This window comes from Pezoporus wallicus, unplaced genomic scaffold, assembly GCF_028554395.1.
Source record: "Pezoporus wallicus isolate ANWC-B61680 ecotype Strahan unplaced genomic scaffold, APGP_CSIRO_Pwel_v1 contig_7011, whole genome shotgun sequence".
Lineage (NCBI taxonomy): Eukaryota > Metazoa > Chordata > Aves > Psittaciformes > Psittacidae > Pezoporus > Pezoporus wallicus.
Window position 1 is genome coordinate 1,764,688 of NW_026638234.1, and position 23,897 is coordinate 1,788,584.

The 23,897-nt window shown below is 37.5% G+C and overlaps 1 protein-coding gene across 5 annotated transcripts; it reads left to right on the top strand.

Annotated features, from left to right (window-relative positions):
• The first annotated feature begins 304 nt into the window (after positions 1 to 304).
• On the top strand, positions 305 to 21,927 carry CRYZL1 (crystallin zeta like 1). 5 transcript variants are annotated; one of them, XM_057410132.1, is made up of 15 exons: positions 305 to 358; positions 963 to 1,050; positions 1,452 to 1,523; positions 4,330 to 4,407; positions 4,952 to 5,024; positions 5,678 to 5,722; positions 9,686 to 9,754; positions 11,778 to 11,911; positions 12,710 to 12,821; positions 16,641 to 16,664; positions 17,755 to 17,853; positions 18,597 to 18,718; positions 19,188 to 19,293; positions 20,995 to 21,044; positions 21,741 to 21,927. In XM_057410132.1, the coding sequence occupies exons 3-14, from the start codon at positions 1,458 to 1,460 to the stop codon at positions 21,033 to 21,035; spliced, it is 969 nt and encodes a 322-aa protein (XP_057266115.1). In that variant the 5' UTR covers positions 305 to 358; positions 963 to 1,050; positions 1,452 to 1,457; the 3' UTR covers positions 21,036 to 21,044; positions 21,741 to 21,927. The 5 variants fall into 5 exon arrangements, with proteins under 5 accessions (XP_057266115.1, XP_057266111.1, XP_057266114.1 ...); XM_057410128.1 differs by having other exon boundaries at positions 20,999 to 21,044; XM_057410131.1 differs by having other exon boundaries at positions 16,644 to 16,664; positions 20,999 to 21,044.
• The last annotated feature ends 1,970 nt before the right edge of the window (positions 21,928 to 23,897 follow it).

Below are 23,897 nucleotides of genomic sequence, written 5' to 3' on the forward strand. Positions count from 1 at the left end.
CATAGGGGTAATGCAAGACGGTGTTTTTAACCCTCTTCAGCCCTCCCCAGCTGCCGTGTCCTGGCTTTCTGCCCTGCTCCCAGGTCACACAGGGCAGCCGCTGGACGCTCTCATCCACCGCAGGGAGGGAACCGCCGCGCAGCCTGCTGGGCCTCGTAGTCTCGTGTACAGCCGGGGCGGGAAGAAGGTTCTTTGCTCCCGCCTCTTGTAACGAGTGACAACCGTTCTAGCCAACCGTATGCCCTGTTTTATGCTGATTGGCGGCAGCAGCTTCCAGTCATGAGCTCACTGTGGGTGGCGGGGCGCGGTGCTTGTGCTCGCCGGAGGGCGCCGAGGTGGGAGCGCGGCGGAAGTAACGGTTTGTCATGGCAACCGCGGAGCCGCGGAGTTGCCGGGGGGTTGTTGGTGCGTTGTCGTGGCCCCGGGGACTCTTTCCGCTGTAGAACCCGAAGCGAGGGAGGGTGGGTGTCCCGCTTGGGGTTAGTGTCGTCTCGGTGGGCGCTCAGGGTCTGCTGCGGAGACAGAGCCGGGCGCTGCTGGGGCGTTGGCTCTTTCCCTGTCGCCGAGCTGCTCTGCGGTGTGGTAAAGCACCGGAATAACGGTGGCTGTGTGGCCGGTAGCACTAAGGGAAGCGGGCGCAGCTCGGCGATTGCACTCGGGGAATCTCTGGATGCTGGGCCCGCAGCGCTCCGGGAACCAGGCGAAATGATCCAGCGCTGCCGAGCCTGGGGCCCCTTGCGGGGCAGGCGGGGGCTGTGCCGAGTCCCGGCTGCGGCGCTGCTCTCCTGAAAGGCGAGGTGCCAGGGGCCGTCTCCTCAACACTGAGCGTCCCCCGAAGTGCTAGTGCAGCAATGTAATGGCTGTGTGTTTTCCTGCTTCTCTGGTCTCTGCTTTTATTTTTCCTTTAACTTGGAGACATCTTCTTCTTACTTTGATTTTTGTTTTGTTTTTCTCTCCAGAAGGCTCTTGTTTGTTGAGGACAACACATGCCGACTTGGGAGAGGAGACCTAAACCCCAAGTTGTGATTTTTAGTGAAATTATACATAAAGGTCCTCATATTCCTGCTGATTATATTGCCTTTGCACTGCCTTTGTCTGAGCTAGTCAAATTATATGCCTTCCAGCCTGTGTGGCAACCAACTGATCTGCTGCGTTGGACCACTAATTGTTAAATCCTGTGTATCATTCATTGCCTTTTGCTGTAGATCCTCAGACCCTAAGATTTGCTGTATTATGGTCAACAATACTGATGTAACCTGTTGCATGTAACACCATATATTTTGCTTTGTCTGTTGATCTGGTTTAGATCTTACGTATTCGAAAGACTAATAGGTCCTGTGTTGCTTGCAAACAATCACTGTTCTGCTTATAAAGTAATATAAAGCTTTAGTAACCTGTTTGTCTTATAGATACCAAATGTGTTACAATTTGGTTGCTGTATCTTTTTTCAGGTCACTATGAAGGCCTTGTATGGTCAGCAGAATTCACCTGGAGAGGAAATTACATTTGTCTTCCAGGAAAGAGTGAGTTTCGATCATAGTAGTGCTATTAATCATTCAGTAGAAGAAGAGAGCCTGGCTGAATACCACAAGGGAATTGTAACACCTAATTCTTCCGTAGAGTTAAAAAAGAACTGGTGTAATCTTTGCACACAGGCAAGTAAATGAAAGTAGGGGAGGTGTATTTTGCCATCATCATGTAGCACTTGGCAATACCAGTGCTAGATTTCTTGCAGTGTTGCTGTCCATATTTTAAGAACAAGTTTTGCAGGTGTAACAAATGTACTCTGGCTCCATATAGTTTTCCATCTCCTGGTTGGATTTTCTGACCACTGAAAAAAATAGAATTATAGCTCCAGAAAAATTATTGTGTTTAGAGTGTTTCTACTGTTGCTTTCTTCTTGCGAGTGCTTTGCCTTTAGCAAGGATTGAGATCACAGTGCAGCCTTATTCTCAGAGGCATCAATAAGTCACTTTTGTCTAACCTACCTATTTTCCCACAACTTAAAGAGACAACAAGAAGGTAACTATTTTTCTGTCAAATTTAGCTGAAACTATTGTGCTAAGGGTCTTTGTCAGTTTGATGTAGCTATTAACTGGGCAAGTTTGTATACATCAGCTGTGGCATAAGCCTAAAATAGGATGTCAGTGAGTGTATATTGATGCATTGTGGGTGTCTGAACAGGAGAAAAAACTCTTACATGGTTTTGAGGGTGTGAATTTGTATTCTTTAATATAGGTACAAAAGAAATTGCTATAGATACCTATTTATGCCTGTGTAATATAGATACCTAAATATACCTATGTATATTACCTGTGTGATATAGATACCTAAATATACCTATGAGCCATAGATGAAAATAAAACAATATAGCACTGGTGAGAATCTTGCTCGAGCAGTTTATAAAGTCCCAGTAGTGAAGCACATCTAATAAACTGCCTGAAGAGAAGGATGCAATTAGATGGGTAATTTTGATATAAACAAGGTGTATATTCATGGAGCAGTCTTCTATCTACTTTAATTATAGAATTGTCCTTTTGCTGAAAAAAAATTGTTAATCTTTTAGCAGCACATTTTTAGTCTCTTCCTTGTAATGGTTTTATGAGTCATGCAGCTGTAAGGTAAGATGGATCAGCTTACTTATCCAGGTACCTCGTACAAGTTCGTATCATTGTGGCGCCATGGTTGCTAGCTCCAACACAAAGAAGGGTATAGGAATGTGTAGATGTTGGCAACAAGTGAGCCAGGCAGCTCTGGTGTACAGTCTTTTGTAAGCTAAAGCAGACCCTGAAACTTCATTCATGGGCATAGACTTTGGCTGCCTACTTTTCTATTTAGATCTCTTCAGACAGGAACTGATTCTGAGATTGTCTGTGTAATGACCAGCACTATGGAATCCTCATTGTAAATAGAAATAAATACTGACAAAAGCAAGAAATAAGAAAGCTAGTTGGCTGAGGAGACTTTAGAAGAACAGACGGTGGATAACAAAAAATCAGTATCTTGCATAAAGAACTTCCGTAGGAAACCTTCCTTATATGGGGCTTGGTTAATTGCTAAATTAACCAAGCACCATAAATTAAATAATGACATAGTTATGAAGGCAGGAGCCAGTTAACAGCACAGACATTACATTATCTCTTTTCGTTCTTAAGACTTGTATTCTTTTATAAAGAAAAGCAGTTTTATTATGAGCATTCTACCAAAAGCATAGGTCCAAAAGACAATATAACCTTATCTTTACATAAATTACACAAGTCCTTTAAATTCTAAGTTCTGGGAGGTTTTGGTCTGGGGCTTGGGGGGTGGGATTGTTGGTTTGGTTTTGTTTTTTTGGGTTTTGTTGTTGTTGTTGGGTTGGGTTGGGTTTTTTTGAGGGGTTTGGTGGGAGTTTTTTTTTTGTGGTTTTTTGTTTGGTTGTTGTTTTGGTGGTTTTTTTTTTTTTACAAGATGCCGTATTTGTATAGTTCAACATTTTTTCTGTTGGCTTTTCTGCTTTGTGGAATGAAGAGCGAGAACCCATTTTGGTTTGTGTGAGAAGCAGGAGGTCAGTCTGGCAAAATGCCTTGCAGTTTTAAAGGAGCAGCATGTGTTTAACTCAGCTGGGGTGAGAAAAAGTTCAGCTCAGTATTCCTTGGATGGAGGTTACTGTTCATGTTGCTAAGCCTAGGAGAAAAGCAACAGCTGTTTCTTTGGAAGAGTTAAAAAAAAAAAAAAAATCAAAGAAATCGTAAACACTTAAGAATACATCTTAACTTCAGAAGCAGAAACAAAGCACTCTTGTGACTTTCTGGTGGTTTAACTGTTTAACTTCAACAGATGTCTACACTGCAGACTACAGTGTAACATGGAAATAACATGATTTTGCCTCCAGGACCTGAGGTAGCTCTTCAACAGCAGTATGGAGTCCTTAGTCCAGACCTCAACTTGGCTAATGAAATACTTTTAATTAGCAGTATTCAGCTACTTAAAATCATTTCAGATATTAATCCTCAAACCAAAAGTTGAAATACTTAGGGGAGGCTTCACTGGCAGAACACTTTTCTGTGTGTTCCAAACCCATGGCAGGGGGTTGGAACTGAATGACCTTTAAGGTCCCAACCAACCCAAACCATTCCATGATTCTGTGTACTCAAAATGGTGTGTAAATCCATTGTGATATAAGCTCTCTTTTAATTGAGAAAAAAAAAAAAAAGGTAAATTCTTGTTCTGACTACAAAACAATCTAAAACAAAGACTCTGTGGAAAAGTGCTTTCAAGAGCTTGAGAAAATCCTACTAGCACATTCATGTTGCATTGTATAATATAACGTCTGTAAATTTGTCCTAGGAAAACCTTCCTCCTACAAGAGACAATGATGTGAAAGTACAAGTTAGAGCCTGTGCACTGAGCTGGATAGATACAAAGGTATTTGCTTATTTGTATTTTTTAAAAGCTAGAGGTGTTTATAGTTTCCGCTGAAGATCTAAGCCAGGGCCCTGGCTGGTAATGGGCACAATTCCATTTATGCCATCTGAGGATATGGCTTTACTGCTGAGAAGGAAGGCACAGGATTGATGTGGTATTCTTGCATATCTCTCTTTTATATCTCTCTAAATAAAAAGCACCTGTAATTTAGTTCCTAATTTATGGAGAAAGATCAGTTGTCATTTATGAGTTCTCTTACAGTAAATCCCTTTTATCATCCTCTGCATACTGACTTTAAGTCACAGTTTGGCTTGCCTGTTAATAACTCTCTGGGTTTATTTTTTTTTATGCTTCTAAATTTAAATTCAGAAACTCAGTGCAAAGGTTTTAATATTGAATGAGGAATGCGTGTACTTTCTTCCCCCAGGTAACATTTTGGTAATGGCCCAACTTCCTTACTGCGAATACCAGACACTGCAATATGGTAATAAACATGCAAATTTCAAGCCTTAGTAAGAATGTTGTAACCATTATTTTCATTTAGCTTTTATCAGAAATTAAACTGGAGAAGGAGCTTCTACCTGTTGGTCGAGAAATTTCTGGAGTTGTTTTGGAAGGTGAGTTTCTATAATTGCCTTGTGAGGGTATGGAGCAAAAATTAAGGTCTGGTAATCCAGAACAAATAAACATTGTTTGTATGATACTCCTGTAGCAGTAGGAACTTCATGCTTTCTTCATGAGGCTTCCCCCAAGTCAGTAATGATCCTTAAATGAAAGTAAGGGGAAAAAAAGGAACTGAATTGTAATTCCTGTGTATCAATTAAAAAATAAAAAAAAAAAAGGAAAAAAGTGCATGGGAGCTTTCTAAATAAAACGTACAGAGATTTTAAGATCTCCCCTGCACATGCTGTAACAATCTTTATTTATAAAAATCATTCCTTGGAATAGTGAAGACAAAGTAACATTCAGGAATTTCTGCAGTGTTTCACTGGCATAGCCACCTTTGATGTGTAGTTTAAAGCCTGGATCTTTCAAAAATATGTACAAGTGTGTGCTTGCATGTAACTGTTTGTGGATGGGGTGCCAGACTTTAATGAATTAAACATTTGGGTTTGGTATGTGTGTCTTTAATAGGAAAAAATATCACTAGCAGGGTATACTTTTAGGTTTGTGAGCTAGTGATAAACAGTGCTTTCAAATGCATGTTCAGTTTCATCTATAAACATTTCTCTTCATGCCTTCCTTCCTCCTTTCGTATATTCTTCATGAGTTGGAAGAAAGGTGACCTTTTTTCAGCCCGATGATGAAGTGGTAGGTAAGTTAATGCTTTTTTGCCTTATCAACTAGCTCAGTAATCTTTTTATAATGAATGGCTGAGGTTATAATCATTCTAAAGCTACAATTAGACACATAGTTTCAAAAATTCAACTAGTGTCACATGAATAAACTCTTCTAAATGAGAATTCTATTCTAAAAGTGTTCTCTTAAGGAAGCTTTTTAGTTATAAGACTGAAAGTTCAGGTCCATGGCTAATGCAGTCTGTCATGGTCCTACTTCAGTCACCAGTAATACAAACAATAATGCAAAGTCCAGACTTGTATTGCCTGGCTTCTTAAGAATGATATAAAAATACAATTTGAACTTCAAATGATGAATCTTTTCTTCAAGTGTACTGAAGACTGTTCAGTTTCTTCTAAGTCATGTCAATTCCTGTTTGAATAAAGAAATAAGAGAGTGGTCTTAGCTTAAACATGCAAGTAGGTTCACCAGTTCTGCTGGATTTTCTGAGTTGCCAAAAGCAATGAACATACTCAGGACCACATTTAAAAAGAAGCACTGATTCAAGCTGCTCATTTTCCAGACCCTTCATTTTTACTGCTTGGTGGAGTTCTACAAAGCAGAATTGTTTCTCCTCTAACTTAACCACAGGGGACCAGTGCTTTTATGATCCTGCTATGACATTATTGTCAGAGAAGCCCATCAGAAAGGCAAATGGTAGTTGCTGTACTTTTTTTTGTTTGTTGTTTGAACAAACTTCCAGGTAAAAAATCAGACCAAAAGTTTTTAGGGCTTTCCTTTTCCTGGTCAGAATTTTGCAGGCCCTTCACATCATTAGCTTAAATCTAATGGAATAAGATGTGTGGTTGTTACCTTTTTTTAGTGAATAAATAGTATAATCCTTACACTTGGGAATTAATATTCCATTTATGATATACAGAAGAGGCTTTGCTTTATATAATGAAGTAGAACAGTTATGGCAAGGCATTTTCTAGTCTTGCATATGAATTAACTTTGAACTATGAATAGTATCATTATCGTGAACATTATTGCTCATTTGGTTAAATATCTCACTGAGATATGCTGCATCTGTTGAATATTTTTAAATAGTATTTATGTTTCAATCACCTTCTGTTGCAGCTGAAGGAATATAGTTTCAGTAAGTAATGAGGGAAAAAAAAGAAACCTTCTGAAAATATAACTGTGGACCAGAGAGGTCATAAGTGACATCCAAAGTGGCTGTTGGGCTTTTTTGTGATTTAGAACTTTTTTCCATTCTTGTTAGTTCAAATATAGAATAAGCAGTTTGAATCAGCTGAGCTACTTTAGACTGAATCTCACCTTAAGAGACTAGCATATCTACTTGGGTCATGAAAGAAGCAGATTCATTTTGCCTGAGACTTCTGTTGTCTGTGTTTTTTATTCTTAAATACCAAATGCTTGTGAATGCAGGTACAGAAAAGTCAGAATTACACATAGGGAAATAAGAAGATGAAGAAAAAAGCATTATGTATTTTTAGCCCTAAAAAGAAAGAAAACCCACTTCTTTAAATACTGAAATCTCATGGCATTTACTTTCAAACAGCTATTCAACCTTATGAATCCAGTATAGACAAAAAATAGGAGTGAAACATTTCTATTATGGTAAATCTTTCCTTAATGAGCACACTTCCCGGGTACTATTGCTCTGAGTTTATTTGTAGTTTATGAGTGAGCAGATCTAAAAGAAAATGAGTTATTGCCAAATGGTCTGCTTAGCTGTGTGTTTAATAAAGTGAAACAGTCCCAGAATACCCAATTGTCAGGAAAGTATTTCTACTTGAATTTTGCAAAAAAAGCCTGTCCTTTTATCAAAGGGTATAGTCCTGGTATATACTCCTTACTGAGTTTAACAGTAATAATATGGTAATATGGTTCTTATTTATGAATCTCTTCTTTTTTTGTGTGTAACAGTAGTTCTGTGCTCACTGGAGTTTCCTGGTGTATTAAATCTATTCCTAAAATCAAACCAGGATTGTTTCTCACTTTCAAAGGTTTTCTGATCCTTCTTTAATTTTCCAGAGATTTCTTTGCTTATGTAATGTATTCTCTTATACATAATCATTTGTTTGGTTAAAAAAAATGCAGTAGTAAAACCTCGGACCAGCCAAAAATCTTTTGTTTTGAGATAAATTCTTGACTTCCTTTCGAAGTTGCAGTCAGTTTTCTTTGTTGTTCTGAGAATCTTTTAGCAATCAATTCTGCCATTTTCCTCATTAAAATAAGTGTAGGCAAGAATGTTCTGAGGGTTAAATTGGCTACAAATACTTGGAGACATGAACCTAAATATAAACATACCTACTTAGATTTGCTGGTGGCTAGCCACTTGCTTATCAGTTCTTCCAGATGCCTCATTCTTGAATACATAAATAATCAATGCATGAAAGCCCTACACTCTGTGGAGTATTTCTGGCAGGTAAGGTGAAAAATCTAATTTTGCATTTGTGCAAATGCTTGATGCATGTAACATGTAAGTTGGAGCTTCTGTAAGCACCGAGAGGACAGTTCGTAAGATGTCCTGTCTTTCCCTTATTACTGGGGTCATGTTTTTGTGAATGGTTTTAGAGACCCTGAAATCAATGTGAGTTTATAGCAACGTATAATGACTCCTTGGAGGCTGTCTTGAGTGTTAGGAGCTAATGTGACTTGTTCCTGAACTTTTGCGTCTGTCAAGAAAAGGAATCACTTCATGGATTATTCATTCTGATTTGCTTTTTCTATAGTAAGATGTTAGAATGTAAACTAGTTTAGGTGCCAAGGCTACTTTAGTATTCTATAAGGAAATTTTTCTTAACATTTGAAATATGATATTGTATTAACCATCAAAAACTGAATGATGCTTTAGGATAGAAAAGGTATTTCTTAAGACATTCTTTCACAGGTTTATATTTTGTATGCTAAATTGAAGGATTAGAGAATGACCTAAGTTATGAAAGTAAGACAGAATCAATAGTGTTGTTGTAAGAACGTATGTTCTGTTCTGAGATTCTTGCCCTTCTTGCATTATTTCCTAATTGCACAATAGCTGATATAGATAGCTACTTTAGACTTGATATTACTTTTATTCTATAGATAAACCCTTGAGAGATCAGCAGATGTATACAAGCACTGTAGGGTAACCATTTTTAATGGCAATTGTGAAAGCCTGGAAACAGCCAGATTTGCTGAGGATTTTATGCCAAAGTCCTTACTTTGATCTAAATGGAGTGTAAGAAGAGGAAAGAAAATACTGGTTTTACCGAGGATAGAGGGTACGTGTATTTCAGAAGACTGAATGAATGCCAGAACCTACTCTTAATGAATCTCCTCCTTTTCCAGTGCAGGAAAAAAGCATTTATGACCAGGATGGATTTCTTTATTTATTATTTTTTTTCTTTCAGTTCCTCTTTTCTATTCCAGCTTTTTAAAACTTACACTCATGCATTCTTGCTTGTTCTTTCTCTGCTTCTTTCTGTCCCTTTTTTGCTGCCTTTGCTAACAACACATGTGCAGGCACCAGGATGGAAGTGTAGAGGTATCTGCAATGTGGCTTGGTTGGTGCCTGTCTGCAATACAGAGCTTGGTTTCATTCTTTGTCGGCCATGGCCCAGAGCAAAAATAGGAGCACTCATCAGAGTGAGAGCAGTGGGAAGTGGGTTCAGACATGACTTGACAAAAATGAAGCATGCCAGAAGCAAAAAGCACTGAGTAGTGTCCCCATTCTTTCTCTTCCCAAATCCAAAATGCTGCTTGGAGCACCTTTGGAACCATCTTGTGCACTGCACCCATGGAGATGATAGCCTATTACCTAGCCAAGTTTTCTTAACCTGTCATAAAACCTGACAGGAGGGCAACAGAACCACAGCCCAAGCAGGACTGGCAGTTTCATTCGGAGCCTGTTTTGGTTATAATGTATGCTTATTTGAAATTTAAGGTCTATGTTCTTTTTTTTTGTTTGTTTGTTTGTTTGTTTTTTTCCCAGGAATTTTGCCCTTAGATTCTGAAGAGTCTGGTCTTTGTGAAGTTATTCTAGTTCATGAGCATTATTTGGGTAAGTAGTTCATATATCTTGCCAATATTTATATTTACTGTATCTTTAGAGTTCAGTTTAGCTTTTCTAATAGGGAGTTAATTAAGTTTGAGCTATGGGCAAAGTTGTTCTGTATAGCAACATTCAGACATTGTGTCTACTCCACCTTTTCATAGAAACTTTGTATACTATGTACTCTCAAGGGATTTTTCTTTGCTGTTGAGATTGAATGGGTTAATGTTTTGCCTTAAGCCAAACCACACAAGCTGCCTTTTTTTTTGTTTTAACCCCCTTGTAACTTCCCTTTTTGTTGCTCCATTGTCTTTCTGCTTTTTCTTCACCTCATCTGTCACAAAATTAAGTAAGGAGACATTTGCTTTTTTCCTCACTTTGACCCAGTCAGGAATATCAGTTGTGACTGGACTAAAAGATGGGATAAGATTAGCTGACTAGAAGGTGGAGAAAGGAATTTTCAGGGACTGAGGATCAGGGAAATCCTAGGATTGAAACACTTTTTTCAATTATTGTGAATTTCCAGTTTCCCATTTCTGGGCATAAAGTGCTTTAACGTGTAGGATACTAAATCTGGGAATCTCTGTGCTTTTCCCAGCGGTTTGTTGTGTTACTTTGAACAAGCTAGTCTTTAGCTCAGATTAGTTTATATTGTTTCCGTGCCTGTCCATGAATTCAACCTGTGTAATTAAAGGTGACTCCTCTGAATTTGTTTATGCCAAATCAGAATCCCTACAGTAAAACTGCATAAAATATGGTAAAATATCCTCTCCATGTTTTTTTTAACATATATATGAGAGGTAAAGAGGTATTATTTATGTTGGCTTGTTTGAAGATGAAATCCTCCTGACTGGCTATTGGCAGCTTCTGCAAAATAATCATGGACTTACGAAGATGGAAAAAAAACAAGGTTTACTCTTGATAACGCTTAAAAGTACAAATCAAGCAAAATGAAATCTAGAGGTCTGTGCTGCCTTATCTATAGGCACAGTAACTATAGGCAGAAAATATTTAAGATTTTGTATTACCTGCAGTAGTTTACTTCATGCTAAATAGGATGAACTGGCACAAATAGTGATGATGCTGGTGATGAGCCCTAGAATTCTTTTCCAGCACAGATAAATGATCCCAGGTGATCACATTGCTCATGTTGTTTTATAGCTTCCCTGATTCACGCTACCCTGTCAATTCCTATGCTTAAAGCGACAGACCAAACCTTTCCACTATTTTCTTTGTCGTGTCCTTCAAGAGGACTGAGCTTACTTAGTTCAGTTCTGTGCCAGACTGTCAGCTGGGCTATGATGATTTCTAGCTTAGCATTAAAGTCTTTGCTAAATCATTTAAATTGCTTACATGGGAAACGGTGTTTGAACTTGTGATTTCTATTTAATAGAGTACTTCATTAACATTACCTTCCTTCTAAGCATATTGATAGAATAGGAAAATTCTGAAGCATCTTGTAGGTAGAGACAGCAGAAAGCAGAGATGAAAAATAATGTTATATTGACCTTTATCTCTCTTAAAATATGTTCCAACCTGCATAAGCTCTTTGTACCAATGGATTATGAAGTAGATTGTAACCTATAGAGAATGAGAATTAGGAACTCGTGGATTGGAACTTGCATTGTAAGTTTTCACAAAAATAACTCTGACACAGAAAAAAGAGCTCCTCAGATCACTTCTATCAGGAGGTTATAGGAGGAGGTACACATCTGTCTTTGTTTAAGTACTGCGCTTGTATCTGAACTTGTTCGCGTGAGTGCTGCAAAAGCAAACTGATTATTCATGGAATAATAATTGCCTTTTTCCACTTTGACTCTGTTTAGCTGACCTAAGACTGCCGTGAGCCACAATATCGGAATATTGCCTTTGTGAACTAATCATAATTACACCTGTAGATGATTTGACTTGTATAATTTTCTTTCATGTTTTAGAAATTGATGAAGTCTGAAAAATAACTGAGTGAAACATCAGGGACTTGCTGCTTTTTTTTTCCCCCATCTGTTTTTTGTTTGTTTTTTCCCAAACTTAGTTCGTAAACCAGAAAAAGTTTGTTGGGTTGAAGCAGCCGGGACTGTCCGTGATGGTGTCCGAGCATACACAGCTTTACACTACCTTTCTCAAGTCTCTCCTGGAAAAACTGTACTTGTAATGGACGGAGCAAGTGTAGGTAACAACTGTGCAATAATAACAATTTCAGAACAGAAAGATTACCTCTGCTGTAAATAACTGCCTTATCACCAGAACAATTGGATTTCTTACAACATACTAAACTTATCAAGCCTTATATGTTACTCTTGGCTGCACCCTTAATGGATTAATAGGAAGGGCCCTCCCACAGAAGGTAATGAGCCAAGAATATAGTCCTTTACAAGTTGTGTGGGTAGTGAGGAGAGGTAACTCTTTCCTGGTGTTTTATATTGACATAGTTTTACCTTAGGCCTTTAGGTATAACTGGAGGAAAGTGCTTTTATTTTTTTATTCCTTTCCCACCGCTTTTTAACTTTTCTTAAATAATTTCCTTTGCATTACTGTAGTCTTTATTGCTAATGAAGATGGGGAGCTTGCCTCAGCCAAGATTCAATAATATAAAAGTGTCTGGGGCTTTTTCCTTGGTAGCACTTCTTCCTTCAACAAGCAAGCAAGCCCAAAGCTACAAGTTACAATTGCAGCTATGATACCTGTGTTAGTTAAAGCAGAACCTGCGATACTATGTTGAAGAAGAGCAGTAGTTACTGAAAGTTTGTTCAGAGCTTTCTAGTCAATGAGAAGACTTTTTTTTTTTTGCTTCATTTGGAACAGAAGCAGATCTATGAATATTCAAAACCTTGGCTTAGATGTGTTTTATTAAAAGAGTAAGTTCATTTTGAGATACTCTTCTGAATGTTCTTTGCAGTATAATCTTTCTTAAATGGTATCAAATTGTTGCTGTAAACAAATTCATCTGCTTTTTTTGCTCTGCAGCCATTCGGTACAATAGCTATTCAGTTAGCACAACACAGAGGAGCTAAAGTAATCTCTACTGCATACAGTCTTGAAGATAAGCAGCACCTGGAGAGGCTCAGACCTCCTGTGGGTAAGTTATATTCTTCAGTCCTAAAATTTATGCTGAAGAATGTCTCAAAATACTTTTTTTTAGTCTAGAGACTTATTTCAAGTAGCTGCAAACTGAAACACAAAATTATAAATAGTCTAATGAAATAGTTTTAAAATTTATTCTGTACTCCATAGGTATTTAATTTCTGGTTTAGGTGAATTTAATGGCATTTTTATTCTTCACTTAAATTGTAATGACAGTATCTTCTTATTTTCTATAGTGCTTGAGTGCTGCATTTTGGCCTAACTACTCCAGAAGTCTTTTTATAAACTGTTTGCTTGTGAACAAGAAGAAAGCATTACTAAAGCACCAGTATCACACTATGTAATCTAGGTACCTGAGCCAGAGTTCAGATGCAATCACATACCTGAGATACAGTATTCATCAGACTCAGATTACTTCTGATAGTATTTTACCAAGCTGTGTGGCAGCTCTGTTTCAAGTACTGTCATAACAGTAGCTGTTATGACAGGATAGTCAAAGTCTCTGCATTTTCCTATGTCCTAAATGAACTTTGTTTTAGACATTAATACTTGCATTCATCTATGACTTTTTCCATTTCTTCTCTTTGATACTTAAGTTTGAAGGAGAAGGGTGGTGTCCCTGAAAGTAACAGTGCTATTTGGACTATACGAAGCTACTAACATCCTTCCTGAACAGACCTTTTCCTATTTCGATGCTGCAGAGTGGAGGAAAGTAGAGTATTTCTTTATTCAGACAGTTTAAAGGATGGCATTGCAAAGTCCAGTTTGATTGCAGTCCATGAACTTTCCTGTAGAAGTTTAAAACCACTGTCTGTTATTGCCTCCTCAAAATGCAAAGACTGTCACAGTATAATTGCCAAGTTTATTTTTCAGTGTATGATTTTTGTTACCATTGAAAGAGGCATATGTAAAGAGTAGCTGCATCTCTTGTAAGAGCATTTTCTGAGGGAAAGCATTCTGTAGTCAGTTATCACATCAACATACATTACAGTTGCAGCAATAAAAATATATATGGGTTAAGGAGAGATCTGATTAAAAAGTTAATATCAAGATTAGCTGTCCCTCATTCTGACTCCTTTCTCCTTTGGTTGGTTTGTGTTTTCTTTTTTCACTTAATATTGTCAGCAATCTTTGCTTTCCAAGTGGAGAATTAGAGCTGTTTTCAAATCTCCTCTCTTCTTAGTGACTCACTAAAATGAGGCATTGCTGATATGCAGGTGCACATAGTATTGTCCTTGTGTTCTCCCTTGCTGGCTCAAGAATAGTAAGCTAACAGAGGGATGAAATAAGCCAGAGAGCTGCTCTTTAGACACAGAGAGAACAGAGTTCTTGTCAATTTCAATTCCTTGCTGGCTCCCAAGAACAGAACTGGCAGTGGAAGCACAGAGACAACACAGTGTGCAAATGCATTCTGGGGCTGCACGTTCACACACATCTGCAGTGTTGGGGAGTGATTCACTTCCAGCCTACCAAGTGTGTATTTAGCTCTTCCAGTAGTGGCTTTGGTGTGCTGATAATGCAGCAGGAAGTGGAGTGCTGTGCAGAGGTTATTACACAAGAGCAGGAAAGACATTTTTGCTGTCTGACCTTAGCGGTTTTCAATAGGGAACTGCAAAGTTTTGTGCTGGGGATGTCATAATTTCCTCTAAGACCCGGCAGACTTATTTCTCTACATTTTTCTATAGCGTCTGAAAAGCTAGTTTTTCCTTTTCTTATCTCAGAATTCTTTTTTACTGTACTAGTAGACATTATAGACATCAGAACATAATGCATTTTTGTGAATGCTGCTATTATGTAGAGGTTTGTTATGCCAACTGTTTCAGGGTGAAAGAGTAAATACAAAAGACCTAAAACTTTGCTTTCTAATAATTTAGGGTTGTATCTTGCTAATGATATGAAAACTTTATTAGTTAAGAAAGGAGTTTGCAATTTTATTATCATAATCCTGTCAGTACATATGAATATGACTTTGGGTTGCTTGGCATACTTACTTTTTGCTGGCGTTTTTAAGTTCTGTGAATCTTAAGACAAAATAAATGCTCTAAGTAACCCAAGCATAGCTAGCTGAATCTAAGCTGGCTTCTAATGCCTGCCTGCGTGTGGAGGCTTTTTTAGTTTTGTGCTTGTTTAGTGTTGGGTTCTTTGTTTAAGAAACTCTTTTAGAAAGAGTTTGTCAGTTGTCAATGAGCAGCAGTTTGAGTTATCAGTGTATAGCATAACCAGCTGCTTCATAAAATGGCTGAAATAACCATCTCTTGCAGTGAAAAGGCCATCACTTACATTGCTTATGTATGTGCTTGCACTATAGAAGTTTCATTTAGCAGTTTTCCAAATGTTTGTGGAACATAAACATTAGGGAAAAAATGTTAATTTTATCTTTATTCCAAATAAAGAGATATAACCTGATTACAACATTAAAAGGAGAAACAGTTTGAGTGTGCAAGCAAAAAGCCACTCACTATTCTTGCACTTCAGGGTTTTTTGTTTTGGGTTTTGTGTTTTAATAAATATGATTCCAGTGCCTGAAGTAGAAGTTCCTGTTAGTGTTTAAGGATTTTATATTTAGGCCAACAGGGTGGGGTCCTTACATCTCTCCAGTAATCTCTGGAGTAAATATAATAACAGTATGAAGGAGGGGATTACAACCAGTTTTGAACTTTTAATGCCCACGTTTCAGACTAGAGACAGAACGTTACAAAATAATATGATGAGTTTCTGTTAGAAAACAGAAGAAAAAAATATATAGATAGATACACACACACACATCTATTTCTTCTGTTCCCTAGGTCACCTTTTTTTTTTTATTTATTTGGTTTTTTTTTGTTTGGTTGCTTGGTTTGGGTTTTCTTTTTTTTCTTTAAAACCATTACTGAGCTTTCAGTGGATACATTTCTGGTAAGAACTCCTTAGTGATTCCATGGCTTGAGCCTGTTCAGCAAACAAAATAGCAAATCTTAAATCTTTTGTGTGACAGTTTTTAAACTCTGTAGCTGAAATTACTGTGTGAGAGTGCACACTGGTAGCACGTTGGGGAAATACTGATATTGCTACTTCTCACCAACAGTGAAAGAGGAGAGAAACTGAAGCCTTTTTGCTGGTCAGAATAATGTTACTTTAAAAGTTGTGCAAGAAGAAACTGAACTGATTTTAAAATTCTTTGCAAGAAATTTTGCATAAGTGACAAAGGATTATAGAAAATTAGATTATAATTTATTGCTCAGCCTTTTCCATAGTGGAGAGGGATTATTACAGCCTTTTGCTAGGAAGGAAATTGAACAGGATTTTGATGAATACAGTTTAAATTACTGTATTGACTCAAATAACAAAACTGAAAATCTTTGCTAAGCAGAAATCAGGAAATAGTCAAACTGATTAAACTGTTGCCTTCTAGTTTGATAGTCAGGCTTTGAGTCTGTAAATCAGAATTATTCTCAGAAAGTAAAATTAGTTGCAGAAACCTTTTACCATGTCAAATTGCCGTGTTAAGAAAAGCTTTTTAACCTCTTGACTGAGAAACTAATAAGAAAATGATATTGTGGGGTTTTATTTGCATACAGGAAATGTGACTATCATTGCTAAATTAATGTGACATCTTATGACCATGTCTGTTCTCCTTAGCCACATAGTTTGACTTCAGTGAAAAACCTGGATGATTGACCTAAAAATCTGAAAGCATCTTATGATTTGTTTGGAAGGGGGATTAAAAACAAACCCCAAAGCATTAAGAAGAATATTTGTTAATATTCTTCTTAATGACTTGTTTCTCACCGTTTTTCTTCTCTTGTTCCTTCCCACCCTTTTGATTAAATTCAAGAAGGTGTACGGCAGCCTTTAGTGGGTAAGTAAAGATTGCAAATTTGAGTTTAATTTATTGTGCCTTGGAAATGAGCTTCCAAATTTGACATTGTTTCAGTTATCATTTTGCTAAGATGTGTTTGGTCTGTTTAGTTTCTAAATGTTTGGTTTACCTTATAATTATAAACCAAAACTAAAGACCTAAGAACCTTATCTGCTTCTTCTCTGCCCTAGTTATTCCTGATTCCATGGTTTATCTTTACAACCATCTATAAATATGGTATCACAGATATATGAGAAGAAAATGTATTAGTGACTTTCAGTTCAGAAATATTTCAAGAAGAGATGTAAATACTTTTATCTAAATATTTATGACCCAGGGGGCTATTTAGAGGTTAAAAATATCTTGCACAAAGTAATACATTAATGAGCTTATCCATGCTGTGAGATAAATAATGAGGTTACTAAGCATTATTTTAAAGAAAAGATGGATATAATAAGAATAAAAGACTTGCTGGAATCGTAAGAAACATCAAGTCGTTGCCTCACAAGTGACTGAATTGCTTTTGCTTTTACATGTTTACTTCTGACTTGCACTGTGAGACAGGGCTCCATGCGAGAGAGGATAGGTTTTTGTTTTCCCTCTGCGATATGGAAACAAGAGAAGAGCTCTGCGAGGGATGAGCAGGAAGTGGTGGGGTTTATGGAGATTAAGGGAAGAAAACAATGATTGGAAAGCTCTTCCAAAGCATTACTGCTATGGTTATTTGATAGAAAATTTGAAAGCTGGGAGATGTGAAATAAGGTCCCTCCTTATCTTTTGGCCACTCTTTTTCTTCAATAACATGGCTAGTCACTCCAGAACTTGCTATTTTTGAAGGTGCTTTTGGGAAAAAATAGCAAATAATGAACTTACAGAAGTATTTCCAATTCTTGTTATGGCATACTTTATTTTTTTTGGCCTAAACAGATTTGTGAGTTTGATTTCTGCATTAAGCTAATAGCTATTTAGGGTTTTTTTGACTTGGCTGCAAACTTGCTTGTAATACTTTCAGTAACTAGAAACTTTGTTCTGCTCTGAATCTAAACTCTGCATTTTTATTGTAGTTAACCAAATGTGCTGCTCTTTCTAGCTCGTGTGATAGATGTGTCAAATGGCAAGATTGATGTGGCAGAGAGCTGCTTGGAAGAGACGGGTGGCCTGGGAGTGGATATTGTTCTGGATGCTGGAGGTATGCAACGGATGAAAAACTGGTCTTCAGAGCACTATTAGGTGGTAGTGGTGGTAATAGTAGTAGAATTTCCAGGTAATATAGGTGGAGGCTGCATCACCTCAAACGATTACATTTACTTGTTCCCATGCAATTTCATGTACATATCTTTATTCAATAGGTTTGCTTAAGCACAATCTCCTTAAGATCTCCTCATACCACCCTCTAGAGGAAGTGTCTGATACTGTCAGTCATCTGCTAAATTTCTCTGAATTTTTCCTATAATTAAAACTGAAAAGGAAAAAAATGTGTTTAAAGAGTAGAGCTGTGACATCATTGTTTATGCTACCTTATTTTAATACAAATATTACGCCATAGTCACCAGTACTGTCAACCTGTATTCTAAAGCAGCCATCACATTTGAAATTTCTTGTTACTATTTTTAGCTGAAATAATTGAAGAACTTCTTAGAGTTCCACTGAAATGTGTTAAAATAAATATATATTGAATTTCCTAAATCGTCTACTTTCTCAGATATTCTCATGTGACTAGCAGCATAATCTATTTGTAGTGGTGTTCCAGACAGGTGTCTTTCATTGGGTGTATTTATGTGCATATATTCCATCTCTTTTGTATCTGAAGACACAGGATTGTAAAGAATCCCAAGATAATGTGTTTTTAAGTACAGGAAGAGATGGCTGTTTCATTCTGAACCGAATTTTCTTCTGAGCTGAAATAAATTTTGTTCTTTCCCTCCTCCCCAGTGAAATTATATAGTGCTGAAGATGAATCAACTTCAAAATCACAGTTGCTGCCTCATAAGCATGATATCATAACTCTTCTTGGTATAGGGGGACACTGGATTACAATAGAAAAAAATCTTCAGGTAAAGATACTGTATCAGAAAGTTAGTTTGTACCACAGTACATCCATGGATGTGTCTGTGAGCTTTGGTCATGGCCGAGTGGTTTCTCACTGGTAACACTATCACTTTTCACTGAAGAAAATTTTCACATCCAGAAAATGGGAAGTAGACAGCACTAATAACATTTTTTATTTTCCTTTAGGACAGTTTCGGGGTTGTCTTCTCTGAGGTGATAGTAAGCGATGTTAATGGCTTAGCTGTACTGACAAATTTTAAAGGACCTATTTTGTTTGGCTGAGTGTATTAAACTGCTTGACAAGACAGAAAAGTATCATTTAAAGCTGTAAATATCACAAGTTTGCTAAGTTTTAAGTATGGGCAAAGGGTGGTTTGTGGGCTTTTTTTAACCATCTGCATAAAATAACTATTTATCCTCTATTTTTACATAGGAAAACATAACTAAATAACATTGTTCTTCAATTTGTTATAGCTGGATCCTCCAGACAGCCATTCCTTGTTTCTTAAAGGAGCCACTGTCTCCTTTCTGAATGATGAGATATGGAACTTGTCCAATGTACAGCAAGGGAAGTATCTCTATATCCTTTCGATGGTCCTTTTGAATACTGACTGCTGATACAAGTGGATGGAAATACAACTGAGAAACCAACTAACAGATTTTCTTCTACTCAGTCACATAAGGACAGACATAAAAGTTCAGCACAGTTAAGCTTAGAGTGTAACTGAAATGTAACATTCCCTCATGTTTAAGCTAGCCTCTGCATTCCTTCTGTGTCTCCACATGCTCTGTTAAAAGCAGTGCTGAAATAGAAAACATGCATCCTGGAGAAAATGCAGTATTTTGGTTTAAGATTGACCCCGTTAGTTTAAGATTTGATTCTATAAGTTTTTATATTATGCATATGATATTTTTGATTTTAATTTTTTTGTTCTTTTGGGCAGTAAATGCATCATCCATAAATCTGAATGCAATCAGTTTAACTGTAAAAGTTAAAATATTTTGTTTTCATAACCTTTTCCTTATTTGTAATGTTATGTACATAAAATTTATTGAGCAAAGATGTGGGTGTGGGCAGAGGAATGCCTCCTTCATTTGCATTATGCATTACCTACATTTGGTCTTAGCAGCTGGACTCTGAGCTTTCTACTGGCACGATAGTTTTCAGTGGATCACTTCAAGTACTGGGAGGTTTTTTCTGTTTATGGCTTTAAGGACCCTCCCTGTTCTTTACTGCACTGCAGACTGAGATCTGCTGAATCACTTTTGCAGTTTAGCAGAACGGCAGAGGCAGGTGAGGATTAAGTCATCATATTTGTGAAACAGCTAACTGTACTGCAAGGAGGTCCTCCCTTCTCCACTAAACTGCAAAGTTGCTTAGGCAAGGTCAGGCACACTAAGTAAATGTTTATAGGATGCAGGTTATCAAGAATCAATTTATCGTTTGGTATTTTTGTTGAACACTTACTGAGTAGTTATCCACATAAGAAGTAAGCTGACTAAACAGTAATATTTCTTCTGTCGTCTCCTGGGGTATCTTTAATAACAACAGCACATTTTATCACAACAGGCTTTAAAGTTGAAAGGAAAAATCTGGTTTAGGTTTGGGTTTTTTTTTGGATCTGTGTATCTTGTGAAATTCTTGAGCATATGGCATTAATAACATCTGAAGAAAACACAAGGTGATTGCTTTTTAAAATAACTTGAGCTTCAAATATTAACCAGATTGCTCTAAAAATGAACCAAGGGACATTAATTTTTGAGTTTCATATAAAGACTAAATACAGCCTCATCTGCTGCTTTGCCATGAATGGTAGTCATTAACTCGGAGATCCCTTACAGATGCACAGTGCTGCTCCATGAATTTACAGACTCACTGTGTTCCAAACTTTCTTTTGATTTTCACCTCAGATGTCTGTATGATGAGTAGGGATAGTTAATTGGTACCAAAGTCTGTCCTCTTCATTCTACACAAAACCCACAGCTGCCATTCTGATTGACGAACTTTGAACTAGTGTGGCCTGCATTTGTCAGTCTTCACACTTTTGCCTTATTTTTTGAAATTTTACTTTCCATATTTCATTTCTGTATACTATTTCAGGAAAGGAGGCTTATGATATATAAGCAAGTGCATAAAGGTGATCTAAAGATTGGCATTAAGGTTAACTTTCATTTTTGCCTTGATCCTGCTGGTTTTGTATCAGTACAGGGCTCTTGCCAGCACACATGATTATGGAAAGATTTATCTGTAGATACGTTGTTACCTTGACGGTCCTCTTAGCTACCCATCTTAGAAGATATAATGGAGAAATTATCAAGTAGCATTTTCAGGTGAGATGTGATTTGATTTTTTTTTTTTATTATTTTCTTCTTTTAATGAAATTCAGCATTAGAGTAGATAACTCTTGCCAGCACTGTACTGCAAATTTATAGGGGGATACTCAGGAAAAGATGCCTCACATAGTTTATATGGAGCAGTTTATGGTCCATTTCTGTTTGTAATACAGCAAGCTAATGCACAAGGAGGTTGGGTAAATCCCATGATTAGGCTATATGTCAAAATTTAACAAAGGCAGCATATTCTTTTCTTGGTGGAGGAAGAGCATGTATCTAGCTGCTCAGCAACATGTCTGACTGAGAAATGGTTTTGGCTGTAGAAGATGATGGGTCTAATACTCTTCTAAGAAGAGTAACAGCTTCACTATGTATGAAGACTCCCATAATAAAGTAGGAATGGAAGATTCTTTACCTCTATACAGTCTGACTGTATTGCTGTTGAGCAAAAGCCTCTCCACCACCACCTATTTTTTACCCCTTAAGAAGGATATCTTTTCATTAACTTCTCTTTTCTGTTTGCTTTTGGGCTCTTCCCTTCTTTACTGAACCCAAGCAAAGCTATAAAACTTTTATTTTGTTTAAGGAGTAAAGTTTACATAGTGAAAGTAAAGTCTATAGCAGTAGTCCTGCAATATTTCTGTTGATCTAAGCATGCTCACCAGGCACTTCTGACATGTTGTTCCACTTTAGGCCTCAGCTGGATGAACCGATCCCATTGTATGAAGCCAAAGTTTCTATGGAAATAGTTCAAAAGAATCAAGCAAGAAAAAGACAAGTCATCCAGTTCTGACACACACAATTTCCTGAATTTTGAGCCTGTGGAAGATAAAGAAACGTAATGTATTTGAGAAGTAAATTTGTGTACACTTTCAAATAATTCTGTATCTGGAATTTAGATCTTTTGTCCTGAGACTCCTGTGACTTTAGAGCTTGGGGGGGGGGGGGGGGGTGTCATTAACTTGAGTAGAATGTTCCCATCAGCAAATTCTGAAGAGGCTGTCTTGACATACAAATCTTGTCTGCCCTGCCCCAATTACAAATGTCAGTAATATCTACGGCAAACTCAGTTACTCTTGTTTTTCAAACATAAGAAATGAAAGGGAAAAAAAAAATCTGGTGAGATATATTTGTCCTCCCGTCTCCAGCCTCTACTAATAGTCATCTTTATATTTACCTTTCTCTTTTGACTGCATTGAGACTGAGCACTTTCTGTGGTACACTTAGTCTTTAATCCACATTTAGAATTGTTATTTAATTGAAAGACAGGCAAAACCATTAGAATTGGCAAAGGATGCTTGAGGGGGAAGGATATGGTACTGACAGTAAGAGTTCCCCCCACAGATGATTTTCTTCATTTTAGCAACCAGGGAGTAAGCCCCGTAAATCCAGAGTCCATAAGCTGAAACGATTGTGCCATTCAGATGTTTGAGGCACTTTATGTATCCAGTCAGAGTAATGTTATCTTTGATATCTTTCCATTAAGACCTTCCTATGCTGTACACTTTTACTTTCCCTCTTTTAACCTCTTTCCTATGCCTACCATTCCAATGCCTCAGATCTGTTTATCCAACATTCTCCATTACCATGAACCATCTGTAAATCAGCAAGGGAAGGAACTGTATCAGGGAAGGAACTGCTGGGTTTTTTTCTTGAAAGTATGTGGCTTTCTACTTGCTCTCATCTGAGAGCAAAACTATTTTTTCTGTTCAGCTGTGCTGTTCATTTTTGCTGTGTGCATAGCTCAAGCAATGGACACTAGCACATCTAAAGCATGTGAATCCCAGATGTTAGTTTGACATTCTGAAGCTTTGTACCCAACTACTTGTTTTTTCCTGATGTTGTTCATTTTTGCTTATATAGTAAAACTAAAAAATAGTTTGCAAAATAATAATAAATAAAATAATAAAAAATAGTTTGCAAAATAAAGTAAACCAGAGGAAGCAAAAATCAGAGTTAAAAATAAGGCTTGATAAAACTGCAGGGGAAGTATTTTTATAGTATGTATTTTGTTGGCTCTTTTGTCAGTAGGTATGTTGCTCCTAAATACATACATAAATGTCTTTTGAACTCTACATGTGATGGACTAAGGCTAATTGTTTCTGAAGTGGTCTTAATATTTCAGCTGGATCAGGTTATGAAGCAAATGCCTTGCTGTACTCTGGGTGTTAAACTGCCTGTTGGTCCATTTAGCTTAGCTGGCTGAAGTGTGTCAACATTTTCTAATGGTCTTTAATAATGCTAGCTCTAGAGTTGTGTGTGCTTGAGCAAGAGTGTTCATGAGGCTTCCTAAGAAACTGCTTCCTCTTTCATACATCCCTTGACAGAAAAAGCAGAAAGTTGTTTTGAGGGTGAGAACAAGGCTCCCCAACTCAGGGGACAAAGGCTGCCAGGTTCCTTTGTAGCTTTGACAAGAAAATGGCATGTGCTTCACTGCTGACAGCCCCATGAAGCTGCCCATGGTCTCCTATGGTGCTGGTAATGGTGAGAGGCATGCCAGGAGCTGTGCCGGCTCAGGCTTTTGCCCAGGTTATGCCAGTGATGCTTTGGCTCTGGTGAGCCCAGGCCCCACACAGCCAGATGATGTTCAGTGAGACACAGACTGCTGTTAAGGGCAGCCATGTGTCTTCAAAACCAGATTTGTGCCTGGATTAGATCAATAATCCAGCATTAGTTTATTTAATGGCCTTCAGAGTTGTATTTTGGAAAGAAAAGATCATCTGCCTATCATGGGCTGAAAGCTACTGCCGTTTCTTTGTAGTGAAGGCATGGGTGCCTTTCTCCCATATAGTCTGAAGCAAAATAGCCCAGCATGTGCCCTCGCCAGTACCATGATTCACCGTCAGAACT